Here is a 17,113-nt window from a genome sequence, read left to right as displayed (position 1 = left end):
TAGTCCGGCAATTCTGCTCCTTTGAGATAGACCCTTAAAAAATTCTTGCACACTAACACCAATAATCTTATCAGTATTATTTGTAATAGCAAAAACCTGGAAACAACTCAAATGCCCATAGTAACACAATGGTTAATAAATCAGGTGATACTTTGCAGCAGTAAAAATGATCGAATATACCCATCTGCATCAAATGAACAGATCTCAAAAACCTAATATTGAATAAAAAAGAAAGCAATCACGAAAAGTGTACAGAAGTGTTACTCCAGATATTTAAGGTTCTCAAAGAGGCCAAACTAAGCGATATGCATCTTAGGATCCATACTTGTATGATAAACTATAAAGAAAAGCAAGGAACTGGTTAGAACACAATCAAGATAGTGTTTATGTCCCCTAGGTAGGAGAGGACATGATACGAGCTAGACACACAGGGCTCCTGTACATTTTTAAACTGGTCTGGGTTCATGGGAGTTCACTTTATCACCATTCTTTTAACTTGACATATACATTGTAAACATGTGTAACTTTTAAACTTCTTAAAATAATTTTAAAACAAGCACGAATAGGAAATGGCCACACGTTTAGAGCTTTAAGCTTTTGTTTCTGTGGAATCCCAGCTCCCAACCCCATTCCAGGCCTGCAAGCTGGCCCAGAGGCCAAGAGGGACCACCACACCCTGGAGGTGCTGTGGAGGAAAGAGCCCTGGGGTCCTGACTTCACATCCTAGCCCTGTGCAACTTTAGCCAAGATACTCCACCCATCTGTTTCTTCATGTAAAAAGAGTACCTAGCAAAATAGTTGTACATGGTAGGGACTCAGTGAATATTTGTTGAATGAATGAGTCAGTGATTTCTAAGATCCCAATCGTAAATACACCCCTCATCCAAATGTATTCACCAGGGAGAAACTGTGCCTGCAGCTCCTAGCACATCCTCCCCAAGACACACACGAATATCCCAGAATTTGAAGTGGCAAGTCAGAAAGTTCTCTCTTCTGTTCAATCCAAACTTTTGGTATTTTAATGTTACAGATTTTCTCTCCCAAATGTCAGCTTCTCTTTCATTTTTCCTTTCGCTGTCACAACAAGCATACAAGTATTTTTGATGGAATTTTACCAAATGGCACATCTTGCATTTTGTAAACCTTAAATACACAAACTCCTCTCCCACCACTCTGCCAAACTCTCTCTTAGAATGTGTTTTTGTCTCTCTGACCCTTGACTCTTGACTCAGATGCCCAGTCCTCAGGCCCCACCCAGGGAAGGACATTCCTTTGTTTAAAGGGAGGCTGAGGGGCAAATGAGGAAGGATCAGTCCTCACCTTGCAAGGGTGGGATCTTACATATGACATTCATTAGCAAGTCACTGACTGCACAAAGCTAGGGCATGCCAAGTCCATTCCACACACCCCATCCTTTGCATTAACTCTGCCTGGCTGGGACTAGGAGAAGAAGGCTGGAGCCTAGCAAGCCCCAGATTACAGAAATAGGATGGTGCCTTGGCTAAGTGCATGGGCATCGAAGTCAAAAAGAATCTCTCTGAGCCTCACACTCCTCATCTGTAAAATGCAGCAATAATCTCACCTTAGAGAGTTATTAAATGGCTTTAATAAAATAATATATGTAAAGATACTTGCAGATCAGCATAAAAAAAAAAAAAAGTCGCTATATCCCCAAACCACTTCTATTTGACTTTGGAAGGAATGAAACAGTCTTTACACTCAATTTGCTTTTTAATTGGGCTCACTGCAGCTAGTATTGCAGTGGTCGGGTGGAGGAAGGGCCCTGAGGAGTTGTGGAGGCACCATTTGTCTTGGGCATATCAGCAATGTAAATCCACCCACGGCCCTCGGAGAGGCCAATGCCAGCCAAGCTGAGGGAGCACCCACACCCCGAATTCTTGGGGCTGCATCAAACAGCATGTGGGCTTCTACCGCCTTGGCTCGTCTAACATGTTAAAAATGGGCCAGAGGTTGGGCTGTGCCTGAGGGGCATGGCCAAAACAAGTAACAGTGGTGAACGTTTTATAGAGAATGTTTGGGGTAGAAACCCGGCCTCAAAGGTTGTCAAATCAGGGGGCCAATGACCAGGGCAAGCAAAGGCAGGAGGTTCTGCACAGTACCCAATGAAAGAGCACTGGGCTTCCCTGGTGGCGCAGTGGTTAAGAATCCGCCTGCCAATGCAGGGGACACGGGTTCGAGCCCTGGTCCAGGAAGATCCCACATGCCACGGAGCAACTAAGCCTGTGCTCCACAACTATTGAGCCTGCACTCTAGAGCCCGTGCTCCACAACAAGAGAAGCCACCGCAACGAGAAGCTCGCGCACCGCAACGAAGAGTAGCCCCCGCTCTCCGCAACTAGAGAAAGCCCGCACGCGGCAACAAAGACCCAACGCAGCCAAAAATAAATAAATAAAATAAATTTATATTAAAAAAAAAAAGAAAGGTTTTTAAAAAAAAAGAGCACTGGCCTCCAGAAAGGCTAACGTCAAATGGATCAGCACCTCGGACAGCGACAGCCAAGTGTAAGGCAGCTCTGAAATGCTTGATTCTCCCCTACCTTCCAGATCAGAATCTGCAAACAGGGCAGGCTGCCTCCAGCCCGTCCCCGCACCATGATGCTTCATGGAGCAATCACAGCACTTTTATTGCTGAGCCTACATGCTTCCTCAGAATCCTTCCCAACACAGCATTCAAGGCTCAACCAATTGCTTGCGGTGGTCCACCAGAGGAAAGCTATTGGTTACCCTGTGTCTTTATAGAATTACTAATAAAGGCCAGTCTGGTTGAAAACTCACTTCAACCCTACCAAAGGTAGCAAAGGTCTCCATGTCAGAAAAGAGGGGCACACCTTTTGGTTTGATTGGTGGGTCTGGGTGGGAGAGGAGAGGGGGCAGAGGAGTGTGCCTACAGAATGAAACATCTGTTTCCTAGCTCACCTCCCCTGCCTCAGAGGTCAGACTATTCAGTGCCCTTGTCTTTCCCCCCATTTCTCCTTTGTCTTGTGTGAAAATTGCTTGAAAAGTCCATGTCCGCATAAACGAGTGGGTTCATTCACACAGTGACAATTTCTTAGGGCCTACTCTGTGCCAGCCACCATGCTAAGCAGCAGAGACATAGGGAAGAGCACATGGCCCACTGTCTTGGAGCTTAGGGCCTGGGTGGGAGTAACTGTGCATCAAGGGTTAGCCCTCATGAGTGTGTTGCAACAAGCTGAGAGCAGGCTGAAGGAAGGAGACGTGTGTCTGTGAGAGCATGTAACCAAGGAACCAGCTCTATGAGAAAGGGAGGAGTCTGCAGGCAGGTGGAGATCAGGTGCCCTTCCTTGGGGACTTGATCCTTGAGCCAAGTGGGGGTAAGGGATGTAAGAAGAAGAAAACACAGAATTTGAGCAAGTGCTATTAGGTGTCATTCAGTCTTCAAGAATTACAGGAGCCCAGATGGGATAGGTAGGCTGCAGAGCTGATACCTGCTTCCTATGGCTGAGGTTCCCACCAAAGCCACCTTAAGGGCTTAGGAAGAACCAAGGCTTGAAGAGTTTCTATAGGTCAGAGCAAAAGGAGAGCAAAGAGACCAGGAGCAGTGAGGTGGGAAGGGTCTACAGACACTGGACCAGAGCATCCTTCAGCCCTGGCAGTGTCCACACCTCCCTACAGGATGCAGCCTCAGAGCAGACCCAACTTCGGGGGTTGAATCACCAACACAAAGGGTTCTCAGGGGAAGGCTGGGCCACTGAGAGGTGCTATGACATGGTCTCAAACTCCTTCCCAGAGTCAGGGATTGAGCGGGGTCTGGAAAGAGAGGTCGAGTCCTGGACAGAGTCCAGTTCAAGCGCCTGCAGCCTCCGGCTGCCCTTCTCCCCATCACCACCTCATCTTAATTTCAGCACAGTGACTGTCTGCTCTTTCAGTTCCTTCTGGAAGACTCTAAACAGCATATTTGCTCAAGAGCTGAGGACAACATTCTGGTCTTAGAGAAGCAGAGTATTTAGGCAAAGGCAAACATATGCTGGTTTCTCTTCTGAGTTACATTCTTGGCAAAGGAATTATTTCACGAAGAGAGAAAAACTGGACTTTCGAGGGTCCACTCCATTCTACCCTTGCCCCAGCTATGCAGCTGCTGACCCTCACCAGTCTCCCACACCCTTTAAAGACACGTAATGTGGGTGGCTGTGGCTATAAAAGGGTAGCATGGGGATCCTTGTGAGGGAACTGCTCTGCATCTGACTGTGGCGGTCACATGAATCCACATGTGATAAAATTGCACAGAAGTGAATACACACACCCAAGTGCATGTCAACTGGTGAATATGAGCAAAGCCTATGGATTGTGTCAAGGTCAAATCCCACTTGTGATATGGTATGACAGGCGAGATGTTGGAGCACACAGAATCTCTGAATTGTTTCTCATAATTGCATGTGAATCTCAATTAACTCAAAATAAAAAGTTTTTTTTTTAAAAAAACGCATAAGGTGGAAACCATTTTATCTTGGGACTAGAAATGGTCTGTTTTCACAAAGCAGTCATAGAAAACCTAAAGCTATTTCTTCAAAGCCCACTGTTCTAGTTTCCTCACAAGCAAATTATGATTTTTTTTTTCAGATGGGAGGCCTTCAAAGAAGCCATGACCAGCCATGCCCAGTGTCCCCAGACCCACACAACCCCAGCCTAGCTCCATGACATTCAGGGTGTCCCTCCCCCTGACCTTTGCCCCAGCCAGAAACCCTGAAACTGAGGGCAGATCAGGGCAGAGGGAGACAAGGAGCTGGGAAGGCTGGGAGAGTGGCCAGTGAGAGGGGAACACTTCGCAGAGGAGGCTTCCAGGAGGACCCATGCTGGCCAGCCTCCACCACTGCCTGCGTGCAGCCCTTCGGATCCCTGCCAGTGGCTTATTAATATTTTATTGAAAACTCTAAGATGATTCCAACTTCAGCTGTCATGATAAGGTGTTGTTGCTAGGCAACTTTAGTGCCTGTCTACAGATCTGTTTTCAGAGTTCCTCCCCCACTCACAAAGCTCGAGGTTCAGTCCTACCACCCAGAGACCCACTTGGCTCAGACCACCAACCGCTGTCCACACCCAGCCCACTCCAAAGCGCTCAGCCTCCACGAGCGATGGTCCAGCTCGTAGATCTCCCAGTGCCTGGCCACGCCCCCACCAGAGCCCCAGAGCAGCCCCTGCCCCCAACTCACCATACTCGCTGTCGTAGAACATGACGAACTTCTGCCAGCGCAGCTCTGTCACCAGCCTGAGCATGACATCATTGAGGCGCACAGGAGGTCTGGAGGCCAGCGTGTAGGCCTCGCCGTCAGGGCTGGGGTTCAAATGGCAGGCGGTACGCGGAGAGCCCCCTGGGTTGCGCTGGACAAAGAGGTGTGGGATGTGCATCGCGTCTGTGAGGGACTGCAGGGCGTTGGCAGACGCACAACCGGTGGATGTGACCAAGGCCAAGATCCCCTGGGTCATGAGGTCACAGGCTGGAAAGAGAGGGGAGAGAGAGGGTGGGGTCAGCATGGGGGTGATGCTGCCCTGGCTTCAACTGGCACAGCTCATGCCGGGCAGCTCATTCCCAGGGTTCCAAGAAACACTGCCTCCCTCCAGGGACCAAGAACCCATGTCAGGCCAGGCCAGAGGCGCTCACAGGCACAGTCTGTGATGCCCTAGTGATGCTGCCAGCTAGACGTTCTTGTGTCCATTCAACAGATGAGAAAACAGAGGTCAGGAGAGGCAAAATCATTTGTCCTAGGCTACTCAAGCGGGGAGAGTAGAACAGGGAGACAACCCACATCTGCCTGAGACAGCCATGAGTGCTACTAAATTAGCCATCCCGTTTCCCACTTGGGCTGTGAGCCCCTTAAGAGCTGTGAGCTCGTTTTGTTGACCCACGTATTCCCAAGGCCACGCCACAGGCCAAGAATACACCGTGTACTCTACAATTGTTGGCTGAACTGAACTGATTGGGGCTGAGGGGGAATGAATAACATTGGAAAGCCAGGGAGACACTTACCCCCGAGGATCCAGATTGTAGGCAAAACCCCCCAGAAACCCTAGGTCTTCTGGCCAAGTCCATTTGATTCATATCATACAGATACTAGGTCAAATCCCAGAGGAAGCATTTGGTTCCAGAAGCCCAGGATTATTCAAAAGCCACTTGACAATAACAAAGGAAGATGCTCGTGCAGCTGGGGCGCTGACCGCAGGTGTGCAGGAGGAACACGACCAGACGCCAGCAGCTGTTTCTAGGGTAGCTGCGCTCAGGGATCACCTTTTGAAGTCATCCAGCAACCATGAGTTCCAGTAACCCCTTTTAGCCACACAGACCTTTTTGGAACATCAGACCAATTAATAGAAAGATGCACCTCCCAACGCTGCAACCCACTGCACCAGTTTTGAAGCAAACACTTATTAATAATGCTTTATGTGATGGCAGGAACGTGGGAAAGCAGATGCAGTTTCAAAACACAGCCTGTGAATGTCAGCAGGCCTCTACTGCAGACGGCAGACTTTTGAACAACTTTGACAATGCGGTTCTTTCGGTTGAAAGCACCTGGGTTTATGTAATGCCTCAGACCAGGCTGGGAGGAGGAGACGAAGACTAGGGGGAGGAAATCCAAGGAGCAAGGCAGTGGGAGGCTGGGAAGGTGCGGGAAGAGGAAGACACCTCCAAGCTTTCAAACTTTCAAATACCAAAGGCCAGCTGCTCCCCACGCACGGACTCTCACCTTGCACATTCATGGGCTTCGGCAGGAAGACAACTCAAATGCCCACAACTCTCCCTGCTGAACCCTCAGCCTCCAAACACAAGGCAGGAGGAGGGGGTGGTTAAACAAGAGATTCTCTGCAGTCTCTCTTGAAGACCATGCAGCCACCTAAATGCTCTGGCCCCTCGCATTCAGGCTCCACGCGGCCGAGTTCACTCCTGAATTGAAATCCAATCATGTCATGCTACTGTTTAAAGCCCTTTGGTGGCTCCCAAGACCGCTGCGGATAGAGTCAAACTCCTTAGGGCGGTCTTGCAGGCTCCCCAGTGCCTGCAGCCTCAGGCTCCTCACACGCCCCTGCCCGCTCTGTTACAGACCACTGCCCACCTTTCGGCCCCTGGAACCCATCACATTTCCTGTTGCCTCCTGAACCTTCACACTCACTCTCGCTTCAAGACCCAGACTCTACACCCCCAGACTAAGGACCCTTTGTCAAGTGCTTCATGTGCATCCCACACTTCCCCTATTATGACACTGCATTGCGTGTATAACTGTCTCTCTCTCCCACTTGACCTCAAACTCCAAGGGGACAAAGGCCATGCCCATTCTGCTCACCATCCTTTTCCAGACACACAATGTGCCTGGCACACAGCAGTCAGTCAAGACTGATACAATAATACCGTAAGCCTTGACATTTTCATGCCCTCTGGTCAATAATTCCACTTTGGGCATCCATCCAAGCTGTAAAAATGGCTTTAGATCCAAAAACATTCAGAGGATACTTATCCAGACTCTTGATATATTGCTAACGATCTAAAAGATGCGAAGAGGTGAGTGACATAAAAGTGTTCCATTTGTTGAAAGCACACACAGCCTTTAAAACTATTTATGAAGATACTACAGTAAGATGGGAAAGTGCTTGTCATAAAAAAGTTATGTGAAAGTAATACAAAATTGTATGTATTTTATGATACCAATTAAATAAAACTTAACATGCATGAAAGAAAGACCAGAAGGAAATATTGCAGAATGTTAAAAGTGACTGCATTTTAGAAGAGGTCTAGACATGGTTTTCCTTTTTTTCTATATTTTGCCAAAATTTCATGTCGTGAACAGGTAATTCCTTTACAAAAGGAAAATAATCCTCCAACAATGGATAAGCATAAAGCTATGTAGGAGGAGGGTCTATTTTGTGAGAATTTCCTCTGTGCCAAAAAACTGTGTCGAGTACTCTATATACATGAGTTCACATTATTCTCATGACATCCCTGTACAGCAGGCATCACTGTGTCTATTTTCCAGATAACAAGATGTGAAGCCACACAACCGATAAGGGCTGGACTAAGATGGCTTCTCGTCTAAAAATGCTTCTGGGGGGTGACTAAGTGACAAAACCAGGGCACGACATTTTACGCTCACCAGGATTACAACTAGGTGGATAGCATGCTTATGAAAAAGGCAAGAGAAGACACTAAGAGCCAAGGTCTGTGATGATAAATGGATTTTTCTTTCTTCTCTTGTACATATTCTCTTTAACGCTGATACACTGCATTTATACGTTTAAAAAGTAATCTTACAAAACACACTGTACATCACTAGGGTGTAAAGTTGCCCAGGAACTCCAGCCCCTGGTCCCAGCCCAAGACACCCACTGCACCATCACTGGGTCTTGGCTCTCTGCCGTCCACCCCACCTGGCTCCGTCTCAGGGACTCCCTGACTTCTGATGGCAAGCCCCATCCCCATTCCACCTATGCTGGGTTATTAAGTCACTAAACCTCCCTGAGGCTCAGTTTCCCCATTTAGGCACACATCCCACTGCTCACCATGGATGGATTTGTCTCTTCTGTCCTGTGTGTTTTATGTATACACTCCGCACACCCCCTAAGCACAAAGCCCTGCAATGAGCACTAGGGAGGGGGAGGGGCAAAGAGCAGGATGAACACAGGCCCCATCTGAGGAGCTTAGGATCTACCAAGGAGCCAGACCCCACAACCTGGCCTGCGAGGAAGGAAAGGGGAAGCTCCCTGGGACCCAGAAGAGGCTGAACTCATGTGGGGTCAGCATCAGGGCCTGAAAGGAAGAAAAAGATTTAGACCAGGAGAGATGGGGGGAGCAGTGTGAGTGAGGGGTGCAGTGGGACAAAGACACAGGAGCTGGGCAGTGGGAACGTGCTCAGGGAACAGGTCCCCCTGCCCCAGCCCCGGTGGCAGCCCGAGACACCAGCTTCTTGGCTGGGCCTGGGCTCACCAGGGCAGCAGAAGGAACGCTAGAATCTCACAGACCAAAGTTCCAGTTCGGGCTCCTTTGGCCGGCGGCCGTGTGGCCATGGGTGTGTCTCCTTTCTGAGTCCCCGTTTTCTATTAATTGATGATATGAACTTCTACCCAGCAGAGCTATGGGAGCACTGACTTAGAACGTGGACCACAAATGCCAATCCCGTGCCATGCACGAGAAAGATGCTAAATATTAATACGTGTCAGTTTCCTGCCCCTCTCCTTGGGCATCCCCAGCTCCCCATCAATGTCCCCACCCAAGTCATGCCCAGGATCCCAAGAAATAGCAGTTACAACAGAGAACGACCTCACTCCTGTTGCTGACCAACCCTCCCCGTGGAGGTGGACACCCTGACCCGTCCCTGTACGGACACCTGCAGCACCACGGAAGCTCCTCAAGGCCTCAACCTCCTAGGTGAGCAGGGTGGGTAATTAAGGCTAGAAGCCTCTCCCAGGCACTAATGGTGAAGCCTGATACAAGTCAATTTCTAATCCACTGTGAATGGCCTGCTAATTGGGGCACTGTTGAAATGATGGTTATTTAGAGGCTCCTAACATAAAAATAACAAGATCAAAATACATCAGATCAAAGCCACACCAGCTATTAGCTTAAACAAGGTTGTGTGCTCATTCCTAGGACAGGACATCACACAACTCACACCCCAGTTGTAGAAGAGACACTGAACTCCAGTGCTGGTGTCCGATGGCTTGGATCTGAATCCAGGCCCTGCCACGTACATGCTGTGGGACCTTGGGCGAGGGGCTGACCCTCTCTGGGCCTCTGTGCTTTTTCTGTCAGAGAAGGATGATGGCACCCACTTCACAGAGCTGTTGTGCATATTCTCTGAAAGGTCTTTGTATGTGAAGAACCATTTGGCACCGCCTGATGCATAGTAAGAATGCAGAAGTCACCTCTGTCTCCAGCTTAGAGGTGCTTCTGCAGCTCACTAGAAGATAACAGCCTTTGTTATAATTCTTTGTCTCCAATATCATATGGTCATAAAGCTGATCTCTCTCTTGGTGATAACAATGCAGGCTTGATGGATTGATATGAGCTCCCCAAGAATGGCTCATCAGCTGTGAAAGTAAGAAGTGGAGATGAATGTAATGAGCAGCTTCGAGACCCCTTACCCAAGCTCAGCGGCCTAGGAGAGCAGAGGTCTCCGGGCCACGTGACGGATTCCCAGGAATCGGGAAGAAGCAGGCTGTTCAGACTCAGGTTGGGCCCAGGCAAGAGGATCATGGAGCTCAGCCAGCATTCCCAGACGGCCCCAGTCACATCCCTGCCAGCTTCCCCTGAGATGTCAGCGTCCTGCTGATCCAGGATTCTCCAGACACAGGACTCTCAGGGTAGGACGTGCCAGGTGTAGCACTGACAAGCAGGGTCTCCCTAATTCTCACCCCAGGTGAGCTTTCTGATCCCCTGGTGAGAAAACTGAAGCACAGAGAGGGCTGACCACTTGGCTAGGGCCATACAGCCAGAGAGTGAATGGCAACGAGAGCATCGGAACCAGACCACCAGGTACCTCTACAGCCAGTCCCAGGAAGAGATGGTGGCCAGCAGAGGACAGAGGCCAGGATTCCATGGCTGACTCTACCCAGCCCTTCCCTGGATGGAAACTCCTGGGGCAGCTCCACACTTAACGCAGGCCCTAGAGAAGGAGCCAGCAAGCAAGAACAAGGCCTCCCTCTGCTAAAGGCAAATCCTTGGTGCATCAAGTCACTCGGGGCCTCAGGTGGGTGTTGGAGATAAGAGAGGTGCCCCCAGACATTGAGATCAGTCTGGGAACCACTACTGACCCACGCCCAGTCTTCTCCATCCCCATGGGCATTCCTGGAAAATTCTCAGGCCAAGACTGCGGGAAGCAATACCCCAGGAGGCTTGTGCTGGAAGAGATGCACCATTCCTGGTGCCGTCACCTAATAATGATGCTGACCACGGCCATCCCAGCCCTTCCCTCCACCATGTGCCCTGAATGCATGGTGCCCCGAGCACATCCACACCTGTTCCTCCTGGAAGACTTGACGTGGTCCCCAAATAGGTGAGATCGCCCATGCAGCCCCTGCTTCTCTGAGGCTACAAACCCTTTCAACCTCATGTGCTAACTGGCCTCTGGGTAGCCCCTTAAAGAGTGACAGGACTTCTCCAGATGGACAAGGCAAGAGAGGGCACCCCACCCGAGTGGAAGCAGCCTAGTAGAGGTGCCCTCATGTCAGAGAAGCTGGGCAAGGCTCTGCTGGTAACAGCAGGCAGCAGAAGGGAGAGCTGGCTCCGGGCAGCCCTGGGCTCAGCCCTGCCCTCCAGAGGTAATGATCTCTCTCCGACGGGGTCCAGCAGGCCAGCCCCAGGCCCTCCAGCACCTCTGCGTGCCCCACAATCCGGGCTCCATGTACCACCTCGCCACTCCAACAATGTGAACAGCCAGGAGCACTCACCCTCCCCCAAGCTACCCTCATTATCTGTGCCCTTCCTTTCCTCCTTTAAGCTGGCACCAACTTTATTAATATTTGAATTCTAGGGGCTAATGCTTTAAATTAAGGTAGCATTTATAAATACTTTATAGCTGATGAATAATTGACCAAATTTAGTATTGTCGTAACTCAGTAAATTACTGATCTATGGAGAATAACTATTTTTCATGTTTTATTAAGACATTTAAAAGGTAAACAAAACCATGAAATGGGGGGAAACGGGTGGCAGCACCATACAGAGGTGAGCGCTAGAGCTCGGGCCCGGCAGGACCTTGACCCCCATCGCCTCTCACCATCGAAAGGCCCCCAAAGGGGAGGGTCACTGAGGCCTCGCATCCCTCCTGAGCACAGGACAAACTTGATAAGCATCTTGTCCTACAGACCTTTTGCTTAAGTGACTCTCCCACCAGCATCCTCCTGCCTTCACTCCTGACTCCTTGCTCAGTTTGGTTTCTGCCTGTCTATCGATACAGTCCCTCTGCTGCAAACTCCCTCTCTCTGCTCTCTCTCCTTATATAGGACGGCTGGGAAACCCCAACCCAGGGTCAACTGTGGTGGGTCCACCTGCCCACCCACTTCTGCATGTCTGTGAGCAAACAGCGGAGAGTCAGAGAGACCCACGCACCCAGCAATGTGGGGACCCAAAGTGGGAAAGCTGTGTCACCATCCTCAACAGGGCTCCTCACCCCGCCATATTCACTTACATCCTCTCCACCACCTGCCTTGCTCATTCTCCTCAAACCTTCCGGGCTTCTGCCCCAAGTTCAACTAATGACCTTGCTTCATTTTTCATAGATTAAAAACAGAAGCCATCATCATAAGGAACTCATCCCAGTTCTTATCACCAGATCTACACATCTATCTGCGTTTGTGCTGAAAGCTGAGGAAGAAAGCTTCTCCCATCTTAGGCTGGCCCCCGCTTACGAGCTCTGGTCGCTCCCATGACTTGCCATCTCCCAGACCCAGACCAAGACCCAGACCCAGACCCAGATCCATCACTATGTCCTCTCTATGGAATCATCAACCTTCCTTGGTATATCTGACCCATCCCTTTGAAAGTTACACCTCGGTTCTGTTGACGGTTCCTGTAATCGCTCCAGCCCACAGCCCTCGCTGGGCTCCTGACCCCCAACCAGGGGGTCTCCCACAATGAGTCCACTGGCAACTCAATCTTGGTGTGTCAACACCGAACTCCCTGGGGTGTGATCCTGTCCCTCTTGGTCTCCCAATCTCCGTAAAGGGGCACTCCCACCCACCCAGATGTTCTTGAACCTTCTCTCTCCCTGACCCTCTGCACCCAAGCCATCACCAAGTCCTGATTGTTTTATCTCCAAAATGTATCTTGGATCTGTCAACTTTCCTCCATCTCCAATGCCATCACCTTGGTCTAAACCACTACTATCTCCCCACTGGACCTCCACACACCCAACCTCCCCCAGAACCACATGCCACCCATTCAGTCCACTGCAGTGGACTGGCCTTCACAGATTAAAATGCCAACCAGACTGTGCTGTCCTTGCTTAAAATCTGCATTAGCTTCCCGTCGGCCTTAAAATAAAGTCCACACCCCGACAGGGCCCTGAGCCATCATACCCGTGCCCTGTGTTCCAGGTAGCTGGCTTTTGTGCAGTAACTCGGATGCCCAAGCTCTTGCCCACCTGTGGCTCTCCTCACGTACTCGCCCATGGCCTGTCACACTCCTCCCACTTCTATTTGGCTATCTCTCCTCATTCTGTATTTTTGGGGGTAACTGTGACTCCCTGAAGAGAATTTTCCATGAGCCCAATCTTCCCTCAAGGTACTCCGCCTGCAGACCACCCACTGACGTTTGCAATCGTGGACTGTTTTGTCCCATTCTCTGAACCATGAGCCCGTGAGCAGAAGCACCTGTGTGCTGCACACCCTCCTAGCCTGTGGCCCAGCCCCCAGCATGGCCTAGCAGAGCAACAAACTATTTAATACTCTTAACAACTCCATAAGACAAGCACTATTGGTGTCCATATTTCATGGGTGAGGCAGAGCTTTCAAACTTGCCAAGGTTCCCAGATGCTCAGGTCCTCCCCAGAGTGAAGCTACATCCCACAATGTGGAGAAGGGGAGTTTCTTAAAGCTGACCCTCCACTCTAAGGCGGGTTTCACCAAGAGCTTAGAGGGTACCGAGGGGACAGTGGAGAGGAAAGCTGGCTGGGCCCAAGGCCTTGCCTAGGCAGCAGCGCCTGGGCAGGTGCCTGTCCTGCAGCATCTCCCACGCCCCTCTGGCCTCACAGTCAGCCCAGCCCAGGGAGGGGAACAGGAGCAAGGCCAAAGGGTCCCCCTGGATGTTGGACTGTAGCCCAGGGCAGGGGGGCAGCTGGTGCAGACAGGATGCACGGAGCCAACCAGTAGGGTGGGGAAGGGCCGGCGGCTCCACGCCAATCTCTGGGGCCTCATCCTTATGCCAATTAATGAATCAAAACGGATTCCCTGCTCCCGCAGATTGGAAACACAGGGAACACTGGGTGAGATCGTGCTGGCTTATTTATAGCTCTCCGGCTCCTCGTTAATGACTTTTACTGCTCCACCAAGGGAACACCAGGCTCCCAGGCTGGGATTCACCGGAAGCCTACACTGTGAAAGTTAAATCAGGACGGTGATGAGTCCTGGGAGATTCAGAGAACCTCAAAAGCAGCCAAGCACCGGGGGGTGGGGGTGGGGGCCTCCTGCAGCATCTCTGCCCCGAGGCCAGACGTCTCTTCCTGGGCTCCCCTCACCGTGTATCTGTGCTTGCACTTACTCATTCCTTCACCCAAAATCCTCTGATCATCGCTCTATCAGGTCCTGTGCCTAGAGACACAGAAGGCTGTGAAACTCAGTCCTTTTTCTTAGGAATTTAGGAATTCAGCATAAAGTCAAATAATACACACTCAAGAGAAGTGTGCTAGAATCTTGCAGGAAAAGGAATGATTAATTTTGCCTAGCAAGGAGATGTCAAGGAAAAGTTCCATAGAGAAAGAGACATTTGGGATGGGTCTTGGGGGATGAGTAGGAGTTTGAAAGGCACAGTAGGGGCCAGGCACCATTCAGGGCCCATCCAACTAATCACTGAGCCACAGCCTCCCAGGGAAGTGGGTTCTGCTACCCCATTTTAGACAGGAGGCATAGGAGCAGAGACCCGAGGTTGGGGTATTGCCTGAAGTCACAGGGGAGCCTGACTTGAAACCCTGAGCTGCCCCTGACCTCAAAGTTGAGCACATGGGCCCAGGAGGCAGGCAGGCCCACTGCTACAGCTGTGTGCCCTCAATCAAGTCACTTAACCTCTCTGAGCCTCAATTCCTCACTTGTAAATGGGCTAAAAACAGTCCCCACCTCTATGACTCTTACGAGGATTAAATGAGTGCAGTGAACCAGAGGTCACGTTTGGATATACATGGACAGGCCAGACCACGGAGCCTGACCTCAGTCCTCCCCGCATCCCCAGGGTGCCCAAGGCCAGCTCCGTGCCTGCCTCTCCCCTCCCTCCACCTGCATTTGTCTCCGGAAAGCCAAGGCCATCCAGACACCAGGCCCCAGCCTGGTGCTCCTTCCAGGGCCCGTTGGCCCTCTCAGATGGGGAATAGAGACACCATGAGGCTTCAGGTTCTCCCTCTGCATCTCAACCCATGTCTGACTTTTTCTAGCTCTCTGTGATATCTCTCTTATTCTCTCTGTTGTTTCCCACTTTCTAAGTCTCAGCTCTCTGTCAGAGAGAGAGAGAGTATATGTGTATGCAAATCTCACTCTCTCCCCCACCAGCCTATGCCCTCTCTCCCAGTAGGACTGACCGTCCCAAAGGGACAGAGCCCCACATCTATGCCTTGGCACCCAGTCTTCATCCGGGGCTTGAAAGCTGACCCATGGATGCCCACCTGTAGGCCTTCAGCTCTCTGGTCCTCCCCGCCCAGGGGATTAGTGTAGCAGGAACAAGTGTCACCTCTGGGCCAGGGCTCCTTCCAGGAAAATGTGGAGGGCGCAGAAACATCCCCATCCTGCCAAGCTCCAGCACTGAGCTCCAGCTCCAAGACTTCGCACTAATCCTGCAGCTTGGCCTGCCAGCAGGCTTCCAGAAGGCAACTCCCAGGCTCCAAGGTGCAAAGCAGGGGTCCTTGAGGTCAGGCTCAAATCTCTGCACCTGCACTCCCCTGCTAGAAATTCACATCGCTGTCCCCTCATCATCATTCCAGACCCAGTTCAAGTGCCTCTTCCTCTCCAGAGGCCTTCTTCACCCAGTTAGAACAGCACAGGCCTTAAGCCTGCTGTATCCCTACCACATACACGATTACAGCTCAGTGTCACTGTTTATTCGGGGGTCTCCATCACCTTCTGGACTAAGCCCCCTAAAGACCTCTCTGCCCCTAGCACCCGGGCTGGGATGGACACTCAGATGCCTCAGGGGAGCAGGCAACAATAGGACAATGCTGGAGGAGCACAGCGCTGGCCTTGGTCCACCACCATCACTGGGCAGCCCCAGATGGTTGCTACCACCAGGCAAACCTTAAGGCCATAGGTTGTCACCATCCTACGGGGCTGTCTTTAGGGTAAGTATCCACAGGGACACCCACACACACCTCAGTCCCCCTCCAACAGCCTGGGCAGGTCAGGCATAGGTGGATCCAGCCCTCTGTGCCACTCCCTGGCCTGTCACCTGGTTGGAACCATGCCTGAAGCCCTCCCAAAAGGCAGGGATAGCCCACTCTCCAGGGAAGGATACCATCCCTAAACCCCCATCTTCTGGGCTCTACTGGCCCAGAGGGGCCCCCAGTCCATCCTGCCGCCTTCCTTGGTTCCATGACTGGAGAGCCACACCCAGTCTCCAGATGTGAGCCTTGAGCTCGACACTGCCAACTGCCAGATGTCCCTCAAATGAGGGATTTGGGCTGCCGAGCCCTCTTCAGGGGCCACCCCTCCACAGCTCAGCCCCTTTCCTCACTCTGCCCCACCTAGTTGCTGGCCTCTCTGGCTGTCACCAGCCCCCATGCTTTGAAGCCAAGCCCAGGAAGATAAGCAGCGAGGGGCAGCCCCCTCACGCCTTCCTCACTCCTCTGTACACTGCTCCCCACAGCCCTCATCACATGGCACAGAGGGTGAGGGCAGGAGGCAGGAAACTGGGCAACACCGGGGAGGTGGTGGTGGCAGATGGAGCTGGTTACACCGCCCAGGTCCCGCCGTGTTCTTCACATCTTTGTCATGGTCTTCGCATGAAGAAGTCCAAGCAGGCTGCTGTCCACATTTACTGGTCCAAACCCACAGCTGACTGTGAACAGAATGCTGGCAGGGAAGTGGTCCCACAAATTCCTGACGTGCCTCTTATATGTGAACTTCTGTCCATCCAGCCCTCTGATACTCCTCCCGGGAGGCAGCAATCTTGAAACCCAAGCCACATCCTGTCACTCAGCATCCAGCCCGAGCTGGACACTCGTCAGACGTCAGTGTCTAATTTTTTTTTAATGGGAAGAGGGCAGGGAGGGATGGGTCACAGCACCCGCATTACACAGAAGACATGAAAAGAAGCCTCTGGCACAAAATACATCTTGAATCAATTCTAAGATGCTAATGCCTTCCCCTTGGGAAGCGTCTATTCATTCATCATTCATTCACTTATCAAGCACTTAGCACACTCCTTCCCAGCCTCTTTTATTTATTTTATTTTTTTA

General features: G+C 51.1%; 1 protein-coding gene across 3 annotated transcripts in view; it reads right to left on the bottom strand.

Moving 5' to 3' along the window:
- GRID1 (glutamate ionotropic receptor delta type subunit 1) overlaps positions 1–17,113 on the bottom strand; it is a 668,729-nt gene that overhangs the window by 529,610 nt on the left and 122,006 nt on the right. For all 3 annotated transcript variants that reach the window (XM_036829602.1, XM_036829603.1, XM_036829604.1), the window contains exon 3: positions 5,189–5,473. In XM_036829602.1, the coding sequence (XP_036685497.1) occupies positions 5,189–5,473 (285 nt within the window). The remainder of the gene's footprint in view (positions 1–5,188; positions 5,474–17,113) is intronic.

This window comes from Balaenoptera musculus, chromosome 16, assembly GCF_009873245.2.
Source record: "Balaenoptera musculus isolate JJ_BM4_2016_0621 chromosome 16, mBalMus1.pri.v3, whole genome shotgun sequence".
Classification (NCBI taxonomy): domain Eukaryota; kingdom Metazoa; phylum Chordata; class Mammalia; order Artiodactyla; family Balaenopteridae; genus Balaenoptera; species Balaenoptera musculus.
Note: the sequence above shows the minus strand (reverse complement) of the source record. Positions and strands in the feature narration are given on the sequence as shown.